The sequence below is a fragment of the Symphalangus syndactylus genome, chromosome 22, assembly GCF_028878055.3.
Source record: "Symphalangus syndactylus isolate Jambi chromosome 22, NHGRI_mSymSyn1-v2.1_pri, whole genome shotgun sequence".
NCBI lineage: Eukaryota > Metazoa > Chordata > Mammalia > Primates > Hylobatidae > Symphalangus > Symphalangus syndactylus.
In genome coordinates this window covers 57,777,007-57,801,895 of record NC_072444.2, presented here as the reverse complement: position 1 = coordinate 57,801,895, position 24,889 = coordinate 57,777,007, and the positions used below count along the sequence as shown (strand labels likewise).

Sequence of the window (24,889 nt, the reverse complement as noted above, 5' to 3'; positions counted from 1 at the left end):
AGCATCCCTTTGAGAACTGGAACAAGAAATGGATGCCCTCTCTCACTACTTCTATTCAACATAGTACTGGAAGTCCTTGCCAGAGCAATTAGGCAAGATAAAGAAATAAAAGGTATCCGAACAGGAAAAGAAGTCATCAAACTATCTCTCTTCACTGATTATATGATTCTATACCTAGGAAACACTAAGCACTCTGCCAAAAGACTCCTGGAACTCATAAATGACTTCAGTAAAATTTCAGGATATGAAATCAATGTACAAAAATCAGTAGCATTTCTATACATCAGTAATAGTCAAGCTGAGAGCCAAATCAAGAATGCAATTCCATTTACAATGGCCATAAAATACCTAGGAATACACCTAACCAAGGAGGTAGAAGATCTCCACAAAGAGAACTACAAAACACTGCCGAAAGAAATCAGAGATGACACAAACAATTGGAAAGACATCTCATGCAAAGACATGGAGTCAACCTAGGTCCCTATCGGTGGTGGTCTGGATAAAGAAAATGCTGTATATATATACCACAGAATACAACCCAGCCATAAAAAAGAAAGAAATCGTGTTCCTTGCAGCAACATGGATGCAGTTGGAAGCCATTATCCTACATTATCCTGCAACTCAGGAACAGAAAACCAAATACCACATGTTGTCACTTATAAGAAGGAGCTAAACAGTGGGTAATCATGGACATAGATGTGGCAACAAAAGATACTGGAGAGTCCCATAGGAGAAAGGGAGGGAGGGGGCAAGGGTTGAAAAGCTATAGTGTACTATGCTTGCTACCTAGGTGATAGGATCAGTCATACCCCTAACCTGAGCATCATGCAATATATCTAGGTAATAAATCTGCACATGTATCCCCTGGATCTAAAATAAAAGTTGAAATTATATTTTTTTAAAAGACTGTTATGAAGTCCCAGCAGTCCCTCACATCTTAAAGACCACATGTGTAAGAGGTGCTGGTTGGGGAATTTGTGAAGAGGAATTTAAATGAGAAAAAGTTTCAGGGAGAGGCAGACCTGGAAATGAATCCTAGCTTTCTCCTTCAGTTGGTTTTGTCATTTTGGACAACCTAATTAGCTGGAATCGCACTTTCCTCTTCTATGTAGTGGGTATAGTGAGGCTAAAGGGAAAGATTTCTGTTTTCCCAGTGGTTCCTTAGACATAATTTCATTTAACAATCAGAGATAATGTATGATAGAGTGCATAGCACATTTTAAGTATTCAATAAACAGTAGATATTATCATTATTTTACAGCTAATCCCCCATCTACTTAACTGTTCTTTCCCTTCACATAGCCAAATTCTTCCTGCCTCACCTTAGTGTACTTCTATGGCCAGTGCCACAGATGCCTTTTGTAAGCCTAAAGGTTTAGCATTGGAGAAAATCATGAAGCTATGAGAAATGTAGACACCTCAGGAGTGCCAAACCGAGGGTCAGATTCCTAGGCAGGAGACGCCGTTTTGGTGCTGTCTTCTTCCACTGCACAATCTGTTGTTTCCATACTCCAGCTACCAATATTTTTCACTTAGATATGTTTTTCTGAAATCTCCTCCGTAAAGCATCATTCCAAGCAAAAGAAATTAAGATGACAAATACTTCAGAGAGCATCATTCACATATTAGTGTGAACCAGTTAATCTGAGAGTTTGCTGTATCAACCCATCTCAGAAAATGGGAATTTAGGACATAGTATTCAAAAGGGAAGGAGACAGGAAAATAATTTCCCTAAAGTGATTTAGGAGCTTGTAATCCTCTATAGTGATTGAATAACTCTGGGTGAAACCTTAGACTTATTCAATAGACTAATTCCTAACAGTTCCCTGGGTGAACCGGGGGAAAGAGCTGTTAGGAATTAGCATAGGGATACAGAAGTGAGGAAAAAAACAAGTAAATGCAAATTACAAATTTTAACCCTCATTTTATGGCTTGTCACATGCCACATGCATGCAAAAGGAGAGAGAAACTGTGGATCCTCTCTGTCCTCCTTCCCTCATGTTCTCAGGATCCAGACCTGAGGCTGGTATGTCTTTTTTTTTTTTTTTTTTGTACTTTTAGTACTTTATTTTTATTATTATTATTTTCCTGTAAGTTTTAGGGTACATGTGCACAATGTGCAGGTTTGTTACATATGTATACATGTGCCATGTTGGTGTGCTGCACCCATCAACTCATCATTTCGCATTAGGTATATCTCCTAATGCTATCCCTCCCCCCTCCCCCTACCCCACAACAGTCCCCGGTGTGTGGTGTGTGATGTTCCCCTTCCTGTGTCCTATGTCTTAAGTAAATGTTGAGAGCCTGGCCTGCTGTCTCAGGGCTGTTTGCTGCATGCCTTCTGTGGGATGCACCAAGTGTCAAACCAGGTTCAAAGGGACTTTGGGAACAAGCCTGTTGAATTGGGGTTTATGATGGCTTATATTTTCACTTCATTTGTTTAAACCAAGAGCCAAGAATCTCATTCATGATGATTCCATTGTTTTGTAACAAACAGCTCTCAAGTTCCCACTAACAACCTTATTAGTACAAAATGTGCAGGTGCTTTTTTCTGTGTTTTGTTTGGTAGGTTTCCTACCTCAGCCCCTAATAAATTTGGTTCCACATTAAATTAATAAATTAGCACAGGAAACTCATTTCTCCCCATTAAGGCCAAGCCTATCCCTTGTTCTGAATTAATAAGCTTCTGCTATAAGTGATCATCTGAATGCAATTCCTTTCCTCCTACAACCTTTTTTATTGTACTTATAAAAATAATTTATAAACATACCCTTAAGATATAAAATAGGCTATATTTCTCTTGGGTCACTATATTTAATTATTCTAACCCTACTGTTATTGTATTTTTCTTTTCTGTGCATTTTTATTACCTTTTTTTTCTTCTGAGCTTTTGAACATCACCACTGGGGGAATGGTAGTGAAAATTGACACAATAGTAATAAATATGTGTTTTATAGTTTACAGGGTGCTCTTACAGCGTCGTCTCATTTGAACCTCACATAACCTTTTGAAATAGAAAGGGCAGAAAGTGCAAGTTCACCTCTCTGGTGAAGAACCTGAGTTTGACACAGGCAGTTGACTTTCTCAGGTCATACAGTGAGTCAGGCTGGGAGTGGACTTGATCTTTTGATTCCAAGTCCCATATCTTGCAAGCGTGGCATTAATTACTTTCTCCACCAGTGACTCTCAAATTTGGCTGTGCCTTGGAATCATCCGGAGAGTTAAAAAGAAAACAAAAAATCACTAATGTGCTGGTTCCACCCTAAGGATCCTGATTTAATCGGTCTGGGGTGTGGCCTGGGCATGAGGATTTTTTAAATTTCCGCAGGCCTATTGTAATATGCAGCCTGGGTTAAGAATCACTGTAGGCCGGGCGCAGTGGCTCACACCTGTAATCCCAGCACTCTGGGAGGCTGAGGCGGGCAGATTAGTTGAGTCCAGGAGTTCCAGACCAGCCTGGGCAACATGGTGAAACCCCATCTCTACAAAAAATATAAAAAATTAGCTGGGTGTAGTGGTGCGTGCCTGTAGTCCCAGCTACCTGGGAGGCTGAGGTGGGAGAATCACCTGAGCCTGGGAGGTCCAGGCTGGAGTGAGCCATGACTGCAGTCTGGGCGACAGAGACCCTGTCTCAAAAAAAAAAAAAAAAAAAAAAAAATCACTGTACTGCAAGGCTTGGCTGATTTTTCTTGCTCACTATGTGAAGGCTTCCTGTGGCTGTGGTCTCATTTTCACTAACCCAACACCAGCCTCTACCGTAGAGTGGCCAGCCTATGCATTCTGCATAGGAGACATGCAAAGTTTCTGGAGAAGATGGGAGTCGAGTTGGTCTTTGAAAGAGAGTAAAATTCAGATAAATGGGAATATCCTTTGGTCTGTGGGCTCTCTGATGAGAGACAGCGGAGGGTTATGGGCACTGTGATGCAAGAAAGCAGAGGACTATGGGTATTCTGGTGAGAGGAAGCAGAGAATGTTGGTTAAGTTTAAAGCCTTCAGAGGCCAACAGCCTAGTTTCAGATCATCACTGAGCAGCCACTCACAAGCGGCCTGATGTTTGGGGAATTACTTAACCTCTCGGGGCTCTGAGGAGTCCCCAGAAATGTTTGAAGCATGGGTTGGTAGGAAGCTCATTGCAAGGGAGGAAGTAGGCATGGGGCAGCGAGGTCAGTGGGTCACTAATAAAAGTGACTAGGGCGTGGGGTGGGCCCTGTTCAGAGCCTAGACTGGACTGGGTGGGTGAGAAATAGCAGAGGTGTCTGAAGAAGCAGAGTGTGGAGGAAAACCCTGCTGCTGGAAAAACCTTCCTAGAAATAGAAAATCTTTTCATCTGCGTTAGTAGGAGGACATTATGGCCTAAATGAAAAAAAGACAGGACTCTAAATTCGCCCTAGTTAGTGGTGCCTGCTAACTGAGCTTGAGGCCTGTTTTCCTTTTTTAAAAGTTGAACAATTAGCAAGTGTTAGAGAGTTACCAAACTGAGACTTTTTTCTTGACATAATGACAGGCCCTGGAAATTCAGTGGAAGCTTGGCAGAGAGGACGTGGACCAGCCAGGCCGCAGGAATGATTCTCACAGCGAACCCTTCTCAGCCCCACAAGTTCAAAGCCTTACGTGTAGAGCTGAGTTTCTAGAGTGGCCTTAACCATAATTGCTTCTGACTCTCCCATCAGTGTCTGGCATAATCTTTGACACACAGGACTGCTAAGTTTGCTGGGTTGAAAGGGAGACGGAGAACCGGGCAGCATCCTTACAGCTTAGTGGGAATTATTGCCAGAATACTTCAGGGTTGTCGTGGTCAGAAGTCTATAAAGTGATCATCCAGGATCTTAGAGACGAGGGCTGCTTCAGAGATGGATATCCACTGAGATGTGGATAATCTCATATTTATTCATGTAGCCAAGACCACAGGCCATGTTTCCCAACTATTGTCATGTTGATGTGCACCGTGTGGCCAGCTTCTGTCTAGTTTCTAAGGAAAGAGCTGTAGTGTGACACAGGCGGGTCAGTCACCATGTGGGGCAATCAGGATGGTCAGCAAGTCTTAGGTGCTCAGAAGGAGGAACAGAAGGCAAGACGGGTAATTTGAAGTCACTGACTCTCAGAGCTAAATATTACCTCCAGCATCCAACCACCTCATTTTGCCTATGAGGAAATGATGTCACAGGTGTCCTAGTAGCTTTACCAAAGTCATACCACCCACGAGTGGCAGACCTGGAACCAGCATCCAGCTCAGTGGATAGTTTTCTACTTTCCCCTCCCTATGATTGTGGCAACAGAAGATGTACTTGGTTGGCTAACACTAAGATGACTACTGGTGAAATCTAGAAGACTATTTAGTTGGAATAATTTGGAAGAGCTTTTCCAGGAGAGCCATGTGTCATGGGAACCACAGCTTGGCCAGTTTATTATTCTTTAAACACAGAGATTTTGCATGAAGAAACTGGTTACCCAGGTTTTGGATGCACTTTTCTATTGCTTTTTCACATACATATTCTGACTTTTCTAATTGCCCTTGAGGATCATACTTATTTCCTGCTAATTTGTCTAAATTTCCTTTCCTCTTTTACCAAGATGAATCATCTGGCAGGATTACAGCTGTCTTCGCCAAGTAGCTCTTTGCCTCTCTACTCCCACTGAGGCTGTGAGTGGTTTGTCAGAATGTACATCCCACTATGTGACAAAGAAGCACCTCAAGTGATAGCTTCCTGCCACTTTCAGGGGTTAGGGATAAAAATAATAGTTTTAATGTCAAAAAGTACACCAGGACAGTATCACTAGCAAAAGTATCTTCAGTACAAATCCTCAAGCAATTGGGCCCTACCCTATGCACTGAGTTTTGCCTGACTAGAGACAGCGGGTACTAGAAAAAGCGTAGTCTTCTTGCTTTATCCTTAAGTTCCATTTAGGTGCAAGTAGGTGGAGCTTCTCGATCTTCTGACATGAGCCCCCAAGAGAATTAACTATATAATTTATCTCTGACTTTCAAAAGTAGTATAGTTAATGCATCTTATTCAAGCTCTTCTTTTAGGTCACCCCAGGATGGAAGAAGGTGAGAGGAATAGAGTACCTTGATTGGGAGTTAGTCTCTGAGTCTCCAGAAATTCCCAGGGCGTCTTAGGGTAGACAACTATTTATGGCTTAAAAGTTGATTTGCTCTTATGTGAGAAGATGCATGTGGCAGGGGGTGTCAGTTAAAGGATAAGTGTGCAAAATCTCATTTTCTAGGAGAGAAAATCAATTCAGTGGTGCTTTTATCTTCTGTGCAAATATCCTATTGGTTTTTTGTTTTGTGTCTATGGTGCCAAAATACTTGTTTAAAAAATGTTTTCTGTTGAAAGTACTTAGGAATAGTTAAGTAGTTTAGCAATACTCTTGCTCCCAGTGTCATCAGAGGTAAAGCATCAGCATATTCACCAACATTGGACATTTGCTGAATGCCTTCTGTGTTGTGCAGTGTGTGGTGATAGGGAAGTGATATAGAAAATGTTATTCCTGCCCCTGAGAGTCTTACATTATAATTGTGACCTGGTGAATTGCATGTAGTATCTACTTACTGAGCTTGGACTGAGAAGTTCCCTTCTCCATAGGAGCTATGTGTTACTATTATCATTATTATTTCATTTAAACACTTAAAGAATTCTTTGTTTATAGAAGCAGTTGCTTTTCAATCAGTTCATTTTAATAAGCTTAGAAGATATATAACTATTTATTTGCCAGCAATTGCCACACACACAAAAATGATATGATATTGACCATGTTTTCTGAAACAAAAATTTGAGCACCTGGGTCATCTGGAGAACAGTGAGATGGAATTTTTTTTATTTTGTTTTAGAATTTTTAATTGAAAAAATAAAATTGTATATATATTATATATAACATGATGTTTTAATACACACACATTGTGAATGGCTAGATCAAGCTAATTAACATATGTATTACCTCACATACTTATCATTTTTTTGTGGTGAGAGCACTTAAAATCTACGCCTTTGGCAATTTTCAAGTATACATTGCTAAGTATACTTAACTCTTTTTTTTTTTTTTTTTTTTTTTGAGATGGAGTCTCGCTCTGTCACCCAGGCTGGAGTGCAGTGGCTCCATCTCAGCTCACTGCAACCTCCGCCTCCCAGGTTCAAGCAATTCTCCTGCCTCAGCCTCTCGAGTAGCTGGGATTACAGGCGCATGCCACCATGCCCAGCTAATTTTCTGTATTTTCAGTAAAGATGGGGTTTCACCATGTTGGCCAAGCTGTTCTTGAACTCCTGACCTCATGATCCACCTGCCTCAGCCTCCCAAAGTGCTGGGATTACAGTTGTGAGCCACCACGCCTGGTCTCCTATCTGAATGAAATTCTGTATCCCTTGACCAATATCTCCCCAACCCCTGCTTCCACCCAAACCCTTAGTAACTGCTAGTCTACTCTCTGATTCTGAGTTCATCTTCTTTAGATTCCACATGTAGTTGAGATCATGTGATATTTGTCTTTCTGTACCTGGCTTATTTCAGTTAACATAGTGTCCTCCAGGTTCGTCCGTTTGTGACAAAATGGGTAGAAAATTTTATATTGGCTTAAATTTATTTTGATTAAAATTCTGTCAGGGAATCTCAGACACATGGCTGCTGTAAGTGAGTACAATAGACAGCAGTACTCTAGCCACCTACCTACCATTTACAACTCAGTGACTGGGTTGTCAGTTCCTTCTGGGATGGACCTTGCTAAGTCCATGAGCTCAGCTTCCATATGGAAGCCCTTTGGCTTCCCTACCCTGTGAATTCCTTTAGAAAACAGGATAAAGGGGGATTGAATTTGAATTGCAAATTTCAACCTTAAGTTATGAGGTTTTTTTTTTTTTCCCTGACTCTAAGCATTTAAGTTTAACTATTACCCGCTGAAATTCCCTATCTGCATGGCATTCTTATCTTCTTTTTTTCGTTTCTATCTGCCCAGCTTATACTCAGACAACTACCCATGGGCTACAAGGACATAATTTCTGTTATTATTCTTCTTAGCTGTCCAGCCACCTGGAGCATACCTTTAATGAAAATCTAGGAGAACTTTTCACACCATTCTATTCCACAGTAGAGTTTCCCTTTATGTAAAGTGGTTTTAGAATTGGGGCTATTTTTTTAGGGAAATAAATGTTGCTGATAGATGGAGCAGGCAATAAAAGCATCATCTGAAAATTTATTAGTGTAAGTCCACGGGATCTGTTCAATATGGAAGACAGTCGGCAATGTTGAGGAGGGTTTTGAGTGAAGAGTAATGTGGAGGAGATGTGGATTGATATGTCCGTGGTCGTGCGTTCATATTAGAGACATAAAGAAAACACTTTGTTCTCTTATCCATCATACACATTTAATCTTGGGGATTTTACCTGTGCTTAGTTCTCTTTGTAACTCAAATCCAGAGATGAAAAAGAAGAGGTTTATATGTTTTGCCTGACAGTAGTAATGTTAAACTGTGAACAAATTGGGATATTCTTTTAAAATCCTGTGATTTATCTGACGCTATTTTTCCCTCTTTAAAATGTAGTATGCTTGTGCTGAACAAAAGCTGCTAGCAATCCCTGGGAACGTTGTTATGGTATTTGCTGAAGTGCTATCTAAAGTGACAATATATTTTGCACACCCTCCCCACCACCAGAAAACAAATGAGTAAATAAATCACAGAAGCTGAAGCAACCAGGGCACACTGGAGCGGCTGTCAACCAGACGGCTGGCCTCTCTGCATTTCCATTTAGGTCTTATTATGGTGCGTGTTTATGTTTTGAACTAATTGAGTCATCATTAACTATGGAAGTGGTAGTGGTTTGTTAAAACTATTCTGCTGGTAGTCATCTGAGGCCAGACCTGACATTTCTGATACAAACACCAACTCTGTAGAGGAATGGCCTGGGAATCTTGGGAGAAACGCTGACAGTAGCATGGTTCGCGGTTGGCTAAAGATCACAGATTTTCAGATAGAATTACTACCATTAGGGATAGATCTGTAGATGTATGTCAAAGTCCAAAAGAGGTCACCGAGTCTGTGGAAAGAACATGACGTCCAAAATCAGAACTGTGTTTAAATTCTGGCTCTGCCACTTACTATTGAACAGGTCACCTAACAACCCGTTAGAGGCTGTTTCCTTGTCTGTAAAGGGAGTCCAGAATATTTGCCCTATATAGCCCTTGCTGTATGTAAAATGGGATGTCTGAACTCAGTTGGTTTAACCCTGAGATGTTATACAAATATGAATCGTTATTTATTATGTCTTTTGTGTTCTGGAAAGAGCATATTTCATTTTAACACCACCCTAATCTCTGCCTCATGTGAACAGTCCTAAATTACAGCTTTTTATATTTTTGCTGTGAATTAGTAGGTGGATATGACACATGGTTAGATATTCAAAATGAAGAAGTTCTGTTTTAACTTCTACAACTGACTAGTTCCTAAAGTTGGATGTTTGTTCATATCCCCATAATTTCATTTTGCCATCAAGTTAAAAACCTGTAAGTACTTTAGAGTTTTTCCCCCCTACAGTGCTAAGATTTAAGGATAGTCCCCATCAGAAAAATAATGATTGAGTTGGAAACAGAGGGTAACTGTTATTACCGTCAGGATACATGCAGTGTTACTACATGGATGCTTTGTGTCCACCGTCAGAGTTAATAATAATAAAAACAGATGAGTGAATTGTGTTTATTTTTTTAAGTCCTTGCAACCAAGAGCTACTTGGGACTATTTTTCCCATAAGCAAATGCCATTAGCAAGGGCTCATATTAGGCATGATTTTTGGAAAGTGTTAGGGAGTATCTTTCACTAAACTCTCACTGGCCTTTTGTTTCTTACAGGTAGCTTTAACCTTAGGGCCCAAGAAAAGTACACACGAAACAGAGAAGGTTTTCTTTTTTGTTTTTTTTTTTTTTTCCAAGAAGGTGAGGAACTAGGAAGATAGAGATACACTTCTGGAAAAGAAGCACAAAAGTTTTATTATGCAGGAAATCTTCTAGGCAAGTCTAATCTTAATGAAATTATGTATTAAAAACCCCTGAACTTTAGCAGTTCAGTATTTATCCTTCAAAGTTGAGTTTTTACAGATGATCAAAGTTGTATAAATTTAAAGCAAGAAGAGACCTTTGATTGAGTCTATGTTTGTGCATTTTATTTTATGGATGAAGAAATTGAGGGACAGAGAATTTATGTGATAACTAAAATTACACAGCTGGCTAGTGTCAGAGTTAGGAGGGAATGCAGATTTCTTACTTCTACTTGTTCCAAGGCTTACTAAAAATGGGGCTAGATGTCTCTACCCTGGAGAAGAATAGACTTTTAGATCCTAGTGAGATGGTGCTTGATGATCTGCAAGAAGGTTGACTGTCAAATGAAATACCAAGGTATGTCCGAGTGTAATATATACTGCCTATCCCCTCTGCCATAATTTGGGATTCTTTAGTTATCTTCACAGTCCTAGACTCAGACAGACCTAGAGTCACTCCCCTAGTGACGGTGTAGAAGGCAGAAGGGCCACTGTGTTGAGGTTAAGCCTTTGTACACAAAACTAGGCAATCATATCCACCCAGTGGAAGTGAGTATTGGGGTTGGGATGAAAATGTTCCAACTTTTCTTCTTACTTTTCTTATGAGAGAAATTGTGAGCCTATTGTGACAACAAGTTGCCACTTTTCTACCTCATTTGGGACACTGATGGGCAGATTTCTCTCTTTATTTAATTAAAACAAGAGGTAAGCAGTCATTGTTTTTAAATTGCTAAAGCTTTTTTTTTTTTTTTTTTTTTTTTTCGAGACGGAGTCTCACTCTGTTGCCAGGCTGGAGTGTAGTGGTATGATATTGGCTCACTGCAACCTCCACCTCCTGGGTTCAAGTGATTCTCCTGCCTCAGCCTCCCAAGTAGCTGGGACTACAGGTGCATGCCACCACACCCAGCTAATTTTTGTATTTTTTTAGTAGAGACGGAGTTTCACCATGTTGGCCAGGATGGTCTCAATCTCTTGACCTTGTGATCCACCCACCCCAGCCTCCCAAAGTGGTGGGATTACAGGCGTGAGCCACCGTGCCCGGCCAATTTTTGTATATTTTTTAGTAGAGATGGGGTTTCACCATGGTGGCCAGGATGGTATCGATCTCCTAACCTCATGATCCACCTGCCTCAGCCTTCCAAAGTGCTGGGATTACAGGTGTGAACCACCGCGCCCGGCCTAAATTACTAAGGCTTTCTAAGCAAAAGAGTTGTAGACGTATGTTTCCCTTCACTGTTGCAAACACAGAACCTGTCTCTTGGAGCCTCAATGCCCTTTGCTGTGGAAGCCACTGAAAGTAGTTACAAGCTGTTAATACCATCTGCTTCTATGAAAAGGAACAATCATAACATAGTGAACCCCAGAGTCTCAGAACTCAGATATAAATTTTGAGGGGTCTCTCACCACTCGAAGGTAAAGTAGTTTGCATAGGACATCTATTACTGAAGTAGGGTTAGCAAGCTATAGGTAAATGTGTATCAGCTTGTTTGGTTACACCTACTGTTCCAGTGTACTATTAATAGCCACACCCACTCTTACTCTCCAGGGAATGTTGCTTTGGATGATTAATTATCTGTTCATTTTACTTGTTAATAATAGAAATTAAATCAAATATGCAACCTCAAAAGGTTTTCTGAAGTAAAAGTGATTTATGTTCTATGCTCAAGTGTGTTTGTCCAGAGGCACTTAATCTTGGATTAGAATTACCTGTAGTGTTCTCTAAGATGACAGATTCCTGTCCCCACTCCCAGGTATTGTGAGTCACTAGGGCCAGAGTGCACCAAGGAATCTGCGTTTTAAACAAGCAGCATTTCTTCTCCTCCCCCAGCCCCTGTCGACTCTGATGCTGGTGGCTGATGGCCCACTCTCTGAGAAACATTGAAATAAGGAAATGTTGCTTGTCACTGTTACAGGAAGTGCATACTAAACAATCAGAATTATGGAACGCCTTACAAACTGTGGGTTCTTATTTTGTGGAACTGTTGTTTTAATAATGGTTCCTTCAACTCCCGCATAGCCTGTTGCAGCAGCATCTTGTTTTTCTGACATCTGTGTTAACTTCCCCCAATCCATCCACACCGTATCAGAGAGAGGTTTCAGAACTCACATCTGACCATGTTACCCTCACTGCTACCATACTTGAAAATAGTTAGTGGCATTCCATTCAATGGCTTCTCATTTCCCTGAGGGTAAAGACAAAACTCCTTGACAAGTGGCCTAGCCCCATCTGCCCATCTAGCCTCATCTCCCTCCCCAGAGACCCTGGCCTACCTTTGGACTTCTCAGTTGCCCTCCCCTCTTCTCACATCATGGTTATTTCCTGGTCCCACTCTGCCCTCGGATCTCACCTCAATCTGGGAAACCTCTCCCAACCTCTCATTTATATCACTCTGTTATCTGTTCTCAAAGCACCTTGAAACTCTTCCTCACAGCACACACTACAGTGCTATTTTGTGTTTGCTCCTGACATTTTGATTAATAGCTATCTTCTTCCGCAAGACTGTAAGCTCCATGAGAACAGGGGCTACATGTGTATTTTTCACTTTTGTACGCCTGGCATATTCCTCAGCGCCAGCATATAGGAACTGCTCAGCAAATATTAATTGAATAGCTTGATTAATGAATTACAAAATAACCTTATGGAATATTGATTGAGTCCTCCTGTGTCCTGGAATGGGGAAAGCCAGTGACTAGAAGATGGAGAAGTCACATGTACACATTTTGGGGAAGGGTGTAGACTGAGCAGCAGCTGGCCATCCACGAAGAGCCATGCTGTCCTCTCTTAGGACTACCCAAGCTTCCTGGGCTGTCCTCTGAGTTCACTTGATGCATTCCAGAACTTTGTGTTGATTGATGGTATTTTATATAGGCCTGATGATGTTGACTGCTTGAGAACAAAAGATGAGTGCTCTGCCAAAGGTGAATCATTACCCTGGTTACTACTTAGAGCAACTTACAGCTAATCTAAGGATTGCTTTATGTAGCGACAAGCTGAAATTTAATTTAAACCCTTCGATGCAAACTGAGCTCCTAAATCTTTAGCTTTCTGAGTTCTAGCTGGTATTTGTTGAGGCAAACAAACTTATGGTCTCAATCATATATGAAATATGTGGGGAGTGAAAGTTGTTTGTATGGTAGCTTCACTTTTATAGAATTCACTCTTGATTAAACTCCATAAAAATGAAAACAGGTCACCTCTAGAATCAACTTATTCTCTTCAACTTTGACATCCTCATGAGTGGGCATGGCTTATTTTTCTTATTTCCCTTTTGGAGGTTCATAAGACAAAGACACAGTATTTAGCACTACACAATTTTTACCTCTCTGTCTTGTACCCTTTTTATTGTGTATATCTCAGATTCTTAATTGGCGAAGGACCTAAAATTTGTGATATTTTTTCTGATTAAAATAAGTTATTTATTTTTGGATAGAATCCATATACTTGATGTTTTAAAAAATACTGTCATGTTTTTATGAGTGTAAGATAAATCCAACTGCTATTCTATCTAAAATGGACTATGGTGATCTGTCAATAGGATATAGCCACATTTCTCTCCGCTCTCTCAGGTCTTTCCTCTACCTCTGTCTCTCCACCTATTTGTTTCTTTTGCTCATTCACTTACTCTAAATATGTCCCTTCCATTTTCTCTCTTTCTCAATGTTACATTATATTCTAATACTCTCATTGGTAAATGATTAAGAAACCAAAGATTAATCTTAAATGATTAAGAAACAAGGGAGAACCCCACCTTCTGGATTTGCATCGGGGCATTTTGTCATGTAGAGCACCGGCAAGAATGCCTTTAGGTCAGTGACTAGTCTGTGAGCAGCATGCGGATGTGGCTTTTGGTCCTGGGTGGCGTTACATCAGAGCAGCTTTGAACTCTCTTTGTCATGAGCACATCGGCAGTACCTACACCCCAGAACCATTCAAAGTGGCCCCGTGACTTCCAGCTGCCAGGATCTGTGTCAGAGAGCACTTTTACGTGAGAACTACACAGAGCCTCACTGCCTCTAGCAGGCTGGAAGAGCCAGGAAATGAATGCCTCAAGAGCTGGCCTCAACTAATGACTCCTCCAGGGTTGGGGCACCAACACCTCAGCTCTCTCACCCTGGGGTCAGATAATTCTTCCCTTCCTTGAGTCACTTCCCTACCTCCCTGCTGGTGTTTCCTGCATCTCCCAAATGAGCTGCTTGTACTCAATTCCTTGTTCTCTAAGAATTCAGGCTAGACACTAATGATTTAGAAATGCTAACTGAGAAATTAAACTGTAAGTGATATTTTACAGGGGGATGGGCACAGTATGGCTCATGCCTGTAATCCAGCACTTTGGGAGGCTGAGGTGGGTGGATCACCTGAGGTCAGGAGTTACAGACCAGCCTGACTAACATAACGAAACGCCATCTCTACTAAAAACACAAAAATCAGGCTGGTGTGGTGGCACCTGCCTGTAATCCCAGCTACTTGGGTGGCTGAGGCGGAAGAATCGCCTGAACCCAGGAGGCGGAGGTTGCAGTGAGCCGAGATCGCACCACTGCACCCCAGCCTGGGCAACAGAGGGAGACTCCATCTCAAAATAAATAAGTAAGTAAGTAAGTAAGTGATATTTTACAGGGAACTGCATTTTCCAAACCTTGGCTCCTCTATCAGTGCCCTTCATCCCCCGCCTTCTTGGCTTTAGAAATCTCTTCGTACATTCCCACCTTTGCTACTCTCTCTGGTGCTCCCTCCTCTCTTTAGTTCTTCAAACAACCTCATTTTTTCTATCTTGAAAAAGGTTTCCACTTGCCTCCACAATGCCCTTCAGCTACAGTTCTTTAGATTTCCTTCCCTGCCAAACTTTCAAATGAGCATCTGAGAAAATTGCCTCTATTTTCTCCCTTTTTACTTTTTGCTTAACCACTGACAATTTGGGTACCTTTGTCACACTTTAGTCAAACAGCTCTCAAGTTGCCACTAACAACCTTCTTATTACAAAATGTAGAGGTGCTTTTTTCTGTTCTCTTGTCATTTCTGCTACCACTGAGTGCCTTGACAATGTTTTCTTTCTGAAAATTGTATCTTGAGTAATTGAATTCTTAGAACCTTAACACTGGAAGAGACATTGAGTCCAACTCCTCGCTTTATCTCTGGGGGAAACTGAGGCCTAAAAAGTTGGAATGATTTGCCCAGAAAGTTCCACAGTTGTAAAATCTGAGCACTGAATTCAGGGCATCTGACCCATCGTCTGTGGTAGTTTCTGAACCACCATAAGAACTGCTTTTGGTAAGTCCTGATTCAAACTTCAAAATATTCCTGATTTTTATTTCCTTCTGTATAAAGACTTTCCAACTAGTCTCCTAGCTCCTTCCTTCCACAGCCCATTCTCCATTGCAGCAGTCAGGATGATGTTTCTAAAATGTAAATCAGAACCTACCACTCCCCTATGTCTAGACTTCAGTTCCTCTTTAGTGCCCTTAGAATAAAATCCAAACTTCTTCCTATGCCTCGCAAGACCCTCTGTGGTCCATCTCTCTTTCTGATCTCATTTCCTGCTAGCCTTCCTCTTTTAGTCACTATGCTCCACCGCAGACCCTCACTCAGCTGGCCAGCAAGGCAGGCCTGGCCCTGCCACAAGTATTTGCTTTGCTAGTCCTTCTGCTAAGAATGCTCTTTCCTAAACCACTGCACAGCTACTTCCTCCTCATCATTTGGCCTTCGCTGTAATGGCCACCTCCTTACTCAGCCTCACTCTGTTGTTAGCACATCTAACATTGCCCCTAACCATACCACTCTCCATCACATGATATTATTTTCTTCATAGCATTTACCACCAGCTACTGATACCTTATATTACTTACAGATTTGATTTGGAGTTTGCCATGTTTCCCAACATTAGAATATAATTTCATGGAATATAGGAACTTTGTCTTGTTTTCCATACTCCAGTACCTAGATCAGCAAATGGCCCATAATCGGTGTTTAACAAAACATTTGTTGGATGAACAAATGAATGAATTGTGTCTGAATTTTTGTCTCATTTCCAAGCATCCTCTCCCCCTCCTTTTCTCCCCAATCCTATTATTCAACTATTCTCTCAAAAAGCTTTTCTCTATTATAATCAAACTGATTTCCTTATAAACCTGTAAGGAGAAAACTTACTTTTGACTAGGAGCCTTTTAAAATTTTCTCTTTCACCAAACACCCACCCTATGCCTCTCTATTTAAGTTGTATCACTGTGTTAGAATATGAGTCACATTCAGTTTCCATAGAATCATGTCTCACAGCTTTTATTGATTGCCCTTTCTTCAAATTATGTAAAGTGACCCTGACATTTTATGTAATCTAAATACTCATATATAATCCTTATTGTCTTTAATTATTTCTACCTCATAATACTTGGGCACTGTGTCTAGGTACTTTAAGAGTGTGTGTGTGTGTGTGTGTGTGTGTGTGTGTGTACAGTAGGGCAGTGCTCCTCATTATTTGTAGATTCTGCATTCACAAATTGTCGACTCACAAAAATGTATTTGTAACCCAAAAATCAATACTTGTGTCACTTTTGTGGTCATTCGTGAACATATGTGGAATGGTGAAAAATTAGTCACCCAAGGTTCATGTTACTAGCTGAGATGGAGCAAGGCAGTACTGTGCCTTTGTTGTTTTAGCTTTCATGCAATAAACTGGTGTCCTGTTTGTGGTCTATTTAATGATACATTTTTTGTATTTTGTGCTTTTTGTTGGTGATTTCACTGTTTGAAATGGCCCTGAGTGTAGTGCTTAAGCGCTGTCTGGTGTTCCTAACCACCTGCAGGCTGTGATGTGCCCTACAGATAAAATACCTCTCTGTTAGATAAGCTTCCTTCAGGATGAGTTACAGTGCTGTTGGCTGTTAGGTCAATGTCAATGAATCGACAGTGTATGTTAAATATAAGGTGTCTTTAAATAGAAATACACATAAAACAAGATTATATAATGGCTGGTTAATGAAAATGTGACCAGGGGCTCACAGGAACCTAACTCTGTATTTCCCCTAGGAACAATAATTTCACATTTCCTAAGTTGGTGTTCTGTTCATGAAAATTTTAGAGAACATAACCATTGTGAATAACAAGAATTCACTATACGGTATGTGAGTATATATATGTTGACATTAGCCTCATTTAGGAGTTTAGGAGACAAAGACATCAAGACTTATTGAAATTAAAGTTTGTCCAAGCCTAGGCATGGTGGCTCAGGCCTGTAATCCCAGCACTTTGGGAAGCCGAGGAGGGTGGATCACCTGAGGTCAGGAGTTTGAGACCAGCCTGGCTAACCTGGTGAAACCTGTCTCTACTAAAAATACAAGAATTAGCTGGCCATGTTGGCAGGCTCCTGTAATCCCAGCTGCTCGGGAGGCTGAGGAAGGAGAATCACTTGAACCTGGGAGGTGGAGGTTGCAGTGAGCCAAGATCACACCACTGCACTCCAGCCTGGGTGACAGAGCAAGTCTCCATTTCAAAAAAAAAAAAAAAGTTTGTCTAAGATCATTTGCCAAACTGCTAAATAAATGGTAGACCTGAAATCTGGGTGTTACATTCCAAAGTCTTTTGGCTTTTCATTTACTGCCCCAGTGGCTTTTCTTTGTTTTAATTAGCTATTAAGCTCTGATTATTACAGGATGCTTCTACACACACACACACACACACACACACACACACAGAGTCAGGCACTTCATAAAGATGTGGGTCAATGACAGTCCCCATGTGTGATGGTGGTCTCATAAGATTATACCATGTTTTTACTGTACCTTTTCTATGTTTAGATATGTTTAGATACACAAATACTTGCCATTGTGTTACAGTTGTCTACAGTATTCAGTACAGTAACATGGTATATAGGATTCTAACCTAGGTACCATATAGCCTGGGTGTGTAGTAGGCTGTACCATCTAGGTTTGTGTAAGTACACTATGTGATGTTTACACAATGATGAAATCTCCTAAGCAATGTGTGACTGTGTATATGTGTATGTGTGGATATATGTATGTGTGCATATATACATATGTATATGTATAAAATATAAGTGGCATATGCTGAGTGATGAATGAAAAACTGTATACAGAAAAGTAAAATGAAGATAATTTTAAAACAGCTTGCTTCATCAACCTAAGTTAGTGTTTACTTACGGTCATCCCAAACCACAAAAGAGAAGTAAAAGTACCTCTTTGTTTAGGGTACAGTATCTACAAACTTCATATTCCTTATCATGGAAATGTAAGTCTGACAGGTGACCAAACCCTAAAAAATCAAAGCTATAAAAATGCTACCATGACCTGGACTTCTTTCCTGGTCTGTGGATGTACATCTTAAACTTGCCTGGCATTTATCTGAGCTGAACTCATACCTGCACATGGTATACAGTTACACATGCTTGGGCCTGATTTCATAAAGAACTACAACCTTTCTAATCAACTATGCATTTATATAAACAGAGATGACAGAAGAAATTAGATCCTGAAATCCGTACCTAATAGGTTCACATGGATGAATCACTGACTTTGTGGTCTAAAGTGATTTATGTATACACACATATACACTGATACATATGTATGTATAAATGTATATATATACATTAAGATATATTTTTACATACTTTGTAATTTGTTTTCAGAAAATAACTTAAATATTTTTGGAACCTTCAAAGCACCTTGATGAACACAGTTTGAAAACGCTGTGGTTTTTTTTTCTTCTTATGTTCTTCATTTCTAAGTAGATTGTATAGCTCCTTGAGGGTAAGAATGCTACTTTTGTGTATCTGTTTTTGCAAATAGATCTTAGCTTAGTACTAAAATATAGAGAAGTCTCTTACCACTGATAATCCAGTTTTGTTCAGATGGTTGACAACCAGCTACACTAAAGCAAAGATCTCTGCAGCGTTGTGTTTAGAATTAAATAGTGTAATGGAAGGATGTCACCTGGTTGTGGGGAGCAAGAGTCTCCATGCACAAAATGGATTTTTTTTTTAATATGGTAATCTCTTAATAGTTCCTTTTCCCTTGAAAACAAGAGCTATTCATGAGGCTTAACTTAATACTTCTCAGCTTTCAAAAAGCTTCCAGAGACAAGGTTGAGTGAGGGGCTTCCAACAGTGAGTCAAGACAAAATAACTTTTTATGTCTGCCTCAAGGTCATAGTTCGAATGCTGAACAGAAAGGGATAAGGGATCCTTAAAATTTGTGTCATTATTGAGCTGAAAGAACTAATAGGTGTGAGCTTTGAATTCTGAAATCACTCTTATTTCAGTATTTTGTGATTTTATATTCTTTTAATTAAATGGCTGCATGTCCAGTGACTTTAATGATCCTATCTTGAGGAGCTATGCCTTTCACAAATCAAGGTATCAAAATTGATGTATTTTTCCACAGTTTGCAGTATAGCTGAGTTTCATTGTGCAGATAAAATTGGATTAACCACATGAATCCACCTATGGCTTTGCTGGCTTAGTCACTTCTCCAACTGTGCAAAGGACATCTGCATTGAGAGATGGCGACCCAATGGCTTTGTCCTTCCAGGGTTCAGTAAAAATATCTACTTCATTTTTAAAAATAAACCCCTCTCAGAATTTGTTTAGCAAACTCCCAGCCCCAGAAGAATGCACACGCAGGAGAATGATTCCAGCCTTTTCAGCCTCACACTCATGCTTATTTTTCAGGGGAGATTATTGAAAACAGTAATTCTTTCTTGCTTCAGGAAAAGCTGTCAGAGGAAGAGAGAAAACATAAGGAAGCTGTGGAAGATCTTCACATGGTGGTTAATGAGGATACGAGGAGTGAAAGCAGCAGTACAGATGAGGGAAAAGAAAAGACCAAATTGCTATTAGAGAGATTGAAAGCTCTAGAGGTAAGAAATTAAGCAATTTTTACACTCTTCAAGAAAAATAACAGTGTTCTGCTTCTTTTATTGGCACTGGTTTTGAGTGAGTATAAATCTTCCCTTTTGAGTTCTCCCAGACTAATACGATCTACGATTTCCTACTGAGATTTGTCTACGATGAGCAAAAAGTTAGCACTGAAAGGGTCTTGACCTTATGTTGTTTTAAAAGGAGTACATAGGGCAGTAATTGATTTTAACTTAAATTCAGCATCAAACTGGATTAATTCCTAAAATTGCAAGCTCCTTGAGGGAAGGGGCTGTGTCATATTTTACTTTGTTTGGGGTAAAATGAATGAATTAATTAATGAATGACTAAGTAAAATATTTAATAGTATGTAAAGATGATTGGACACACACACAGAGATTTTAAGAAGTATAGTCATACTTTAAAGAAAAGTGCAGGAATTAAATGTGTAAAGCATCTAACAGTGGAGCTGAAACTGGCTAAGGAGACTTAAGGAGATTTTTTGGAGCACTGGCATCCTCCAGAAACCTCCAGACCAGTATATGACAACACTAGTCTGTTACTTAGTGGCATTTGACATTATTTCAAGTGTTAATTCATGAATATTTATAGCAGTCATCAAAGACCATTCCAGTTACTAGTTCTTGATTGAAATGTCACATGCTTAAAGACTCAGCAAAGATTTTTTTTTTTCTCTGAGTTCACTTACCTCCTTTCGATAAGCTTATAAAGGGCCTTCACCCAACATCTAAAAACGCAGTTCTACCATAGAGTCTACAGAATCTTGAAAACTCTACTAGCTTAAAGGAAGAAGACCTGGAGGCCGGGTGCGGTGGCTCACGCCTGTAATCCCAGAACTTTGGGAGGCCGAGGTGGGCTGATCATGAGGTCAGGCGATGGAGACCATCCTGGCTAACACGGTGAAACCCCGTCTCTACTAAAAATACAAAAAAATTAGCCGGGCGTGGTGGCAAGCGCCTGTAGTCCCAGTTACTCAGGAGGCTGAGGCAGGAGAATGGCATGAACCTGGGAGGCAGAGCTTGCAGTGAGCCAAGACTGCACCACTGCACTCCAGCCTGGGCGACAGACTCAAAAAAAAAAAAGAAAAAAAAAAAGACCTGGAGGGGCCTTGTTTTCTATGCTTGGTTTCTGCAATTCTACCTCAGATCTACCACATTGTCTATAATGAGCATATCCATTTTACACTAATTTCCTCGGTGATAATAAAGCAGAATGGTGAGATTATGCACTTTGAAGCTCAATTCTTGGGGTTTGATTTGAATCCCTGTTCGACTACTTTCTAGATTTGAAACCATCAAAGTTACTTAGGCTCCCCGTGCCTCTGTTCCCTCAGCTGAAAGCATGGGGATAGTAATAGTAACGAGCCTTACAGGGAAGTAATGAGGATTACGTGTGTAATTATTTTTAAGATGATGCCTGGTGCATAGTCTCTTTTATTCATCCACACCAAACCTGCTCCTTTTCCTTAATGTTGTTCCTACTAATCTGGGCACAATGATTAATAATATCAGGACTGTGAATGAAAGAGTTGGGCTACTTACCTGTGTGACCGAAGGCAGACAGGTAAGCAAGTAGCTTCAAACACAGAGCAGAACAAATATCAACTGAAGGAATCGCTAGCAACTCCCTCTGGGCAAAGAGCTAGGAATCACCCTTGTCTCCCCAAGTGTTCTCATTCTTTTGTCATTTTTTGAAGATAGTCACTATAAAAGATAGGAAAGCTTTCTCAAGGGAAACTGAGGTTCCCATTTGAGTTTTAAGAAACTCATAGCTTTGTCTAGAGGTTGAATTAACTAGATTCACAATAGGAAAGAGCTGATATTACCATTTCTTACTCCCAGAGAACCGCGTACTGAAATTGTTAGTTTTTGTTTATGACTACAGAGAAAATTAATCTTAGTTCATGTTGTGTTAGAGACAACAATGAAAAGGACATTTTGCTTAACTGAGCTAAGAGGTCTTTAAAAAATGTATTTGGCAGCAAATGTTTCTTAAACTGTAGTGAGTAAAAGAGAAGCAGTATCTTTTTTCCTTCCACCGAGTTCTTTACGCTTCAGGCAACAACTCTTGATTCCAGCATTAGTTGAATGCAATAGATGATATGTGTAAGTGCCATTAAGCCCCACTATTTTAATTCATAAAACTATTTTATTTTTTAAATTTCCTATAGTCATAGTGTCACTGCTAGCTTCCTAAAATTCTTTGTTCAATATTAAATGAACTTTCTCCTTGCCTTCACATCTTACTATCTTCTACCTGAACAGGTATAAGAAGATTATTTCATTTTATAACAAAGTATGTAAAATAAGAAATACAAATATATAAGTTTGTAAATATATATAAATATATCTTCTTATATAAGATATAGTTGTCTCTTTGTCATACCTGTAATTCAATTTTCATATGAATTTTATATACTACTTAATTTTTTTTATTTTAAAATATTTGCTCCATATTCTCAGTGTCTAGGATCTTTGCATGGGTTAAACATTATTGTGGGAAAATAGAGAACTGATTTTGACAGACTGCAGTCAGAGCTGGTCACAGACCCCGTGTGGATTTTTATGCTTTAATGAAATGCTCCCTTGGAAGATTGCAGGGGAATTAATTATAATGTGTCAAAAATTACTTTGGAAAAATGTGACACACAACAAGATTTTAAAAAAACAAAGAATGTCTTCCATTAGCGTATTTTTGGAAGGCAGCTAGGCCCACCAATATACCACCAGCACCCCATCAGCATGTTTTTGAAATTACCATATTTGTATGCCCTAATCTCTTGGCCCCTGGTGTTGTGGATCACAGAAAGGAATGATTTTCAGGGTGGTGGAAAGCAGTCTTCTTTAGTTCCTGCTCCCCCAACAGGTTCTAAGAAGGTATGGAAAATGAAATGCAGAGATCTATATTACGTTCTTGATGACTGTGACAATAATATTCAAAAAGAACTTGAGGAGCCCCTGACTTTGAAAATTAAGTTAATATTGTCTAAGCAAATCACCCCCCCCGCCAGCCACCACCCCTGTATCATTCCCTCTTGTGACCATTTCTGGGGCAAGTTCCTACTCACATTCGTCAATTGATTCCTCTTTCTTCTCCATGCACCAACCTCCTATGAAACAGAGGCCCCTTTACTTGATTTTTCCAAAATCCAGGATATGGGGTCATGGCAGAATATTCTGGAGGCTAAGGGCCTTCAACTCTGTCTTTTAATAGTTCTGTTTCCATGCCCGGGTGCGGTGGCTCACGCTTGTAATCCCAGCACTTTGGGAGGCCGAGGCAGGTGGATCACGAGGTCAGGAGATCGAGACCACGGTGAAACCCCGTCTGTACTAAAAATGCAAATATATATATATATATATGTATATATATATATATACATATATATATATATATATATAGTTCTGTTTCCTCCCAGTCCTTTGGTTGCAGGGCATTTCTCAGGATCCTTTCTCCTCAGTTCTCCCTGCCTTAGAACGTGGCCAGCTCTGTCCCACTTACTCTCCTCTCCCTCAGCCACCTTCTCCCACAGCCAAGTTCTGTCTTTTAATTTGCAGAGCTGTCTAGGTCTCTGCATGCCACGTCATGGGCTCATTCCATTACCATCCCCATGCTTGGCAAAATATTGTGCTGATTAAGACCTTTACCTTCCTAAAAACGCCTCCAGTGCCAACAGTCAAAATTATAAAAATTATAATTATACACACTTTCCCTTTTTCTTTTCAGCCTTATTTTCTCTAGTGAGTACGTTGGTTTCAGCTGTTGCCAGCTCTTCATGGTGAAGAGTAGACCGTTTACCGTCACTACCCAGCCACTGCTTCCCCTGGGCTTAAGTTATAATTTGTGTTTAGGGTCCTGGTGCCTGGAAGAGAAATCATTTGGTGTATATTGGTGTCATAGGGTACACATGGACAATCTGGATGCCACTTGCACATTTTATGTAACTTCTCAGTGCCTGAGTGTAGCATTTTCTATGTTTTTTAAAAGTCTGGGTTTTCAAGGCTCCTGTTTCAGAGACTGCTTACTTGACTTAGAACACAGCTCACCATTCTCAATAGCACTGCCATGTCTCAAGTCCCTTCTATGAAACTATCACTCCTTTCTCCCACCCCACCAGAAGCCACTGGTTCAAGGGATCTTCCCAGACCTGCCCTCCAGGATCCACTGGCTTCGTCTGGAGTCTTCCTTGTTCCCTACTCCTGGGCATTTGCCCCACTTAGGCCCCAGATTTGCTCGTGGCATGTTCCTTGAAAGACATTATTTGTTTGTCTGCAGGCCCCGCTCCTGACACTCCCACTTGGCCGTTCTCTCCACTCAGGGACCAACTGCACACCTGACTAAAAGTGAAGCTGGATGTTGCCTTGGTTCACTCCCAACTCCCATGGCATCTCTGATTCTCAGCTTCTAGCCAGGAGGAGAACAGGCCTGCCACCGCCTGAGAGTCCTAAGCCTAAGAGCATGTGCTGATGACTTAGCTAGATAGCCTCAAGGTTGAAAGAACTTGGCCGCTTATAGGAATGATTTATTTTGTGCAGAAAAATATGGCAATTTAATGTGTTAAGGTGAATAACAGCTTTTTCTACTCAATTATACCTTTCCATGAAAGGATGACAATTAAAGTGCTGTGCATAAGCATTTTGTTAATCATTAATTCCTATTTAAAATTAGTTAGTTCAAAATAGACAAACCTGGCTGTGCATCACAATTACATGTAGAACTCATAGTCGATAGATATATATTAAATATCTTCTATGGGCCAAACATGTGTTCTTTGCACAGGGATTAGATCAGTTTTCTTGGTCCCCACCCCAGTGGGAAGATACAGGAAGCATATACTTAAATCAAATAATAAATAAGCAAACAAATAGGTAACTATTATGCCTGTAAGTAAGAAAAGTTGGTTGAGGTAGTAGTAGAGAGAATGAGAGCTAGGGGTAGGAGAGGTATTTACTTGAGAAGACCTCTGACATCAGCCATTTGGGCGTAATATAA

At 40.3% G+C, this 24,889-nt stretch overlaps 1 protein-coding gene across 11 annotated transcripts in view; it reads left to right on the top strand.

The window, feature by feature from the left end:
• NCKAP5 (NCK associated protein 5) overlaps positions 1-24,889 on the top strand; it is a 1,005,982-nt gene that overhangs the window by 694,248 nt on the left and 286,845 nt on the right. For all 11 annotated transcript variants that reach the window (XM_063630959.1, XM_055260746.2, XM_055260747.2 and 8 more), the window contains one exon: positions 19,732-19,881. In XM_063630959.1, coding sequence (XP_063487029.1) covers positions 19,732-19,881 — 150 coding nt within the window. The remainder of the gene's footprint in view (positions 1-19,731; positions 19,882-24,889) is intronic.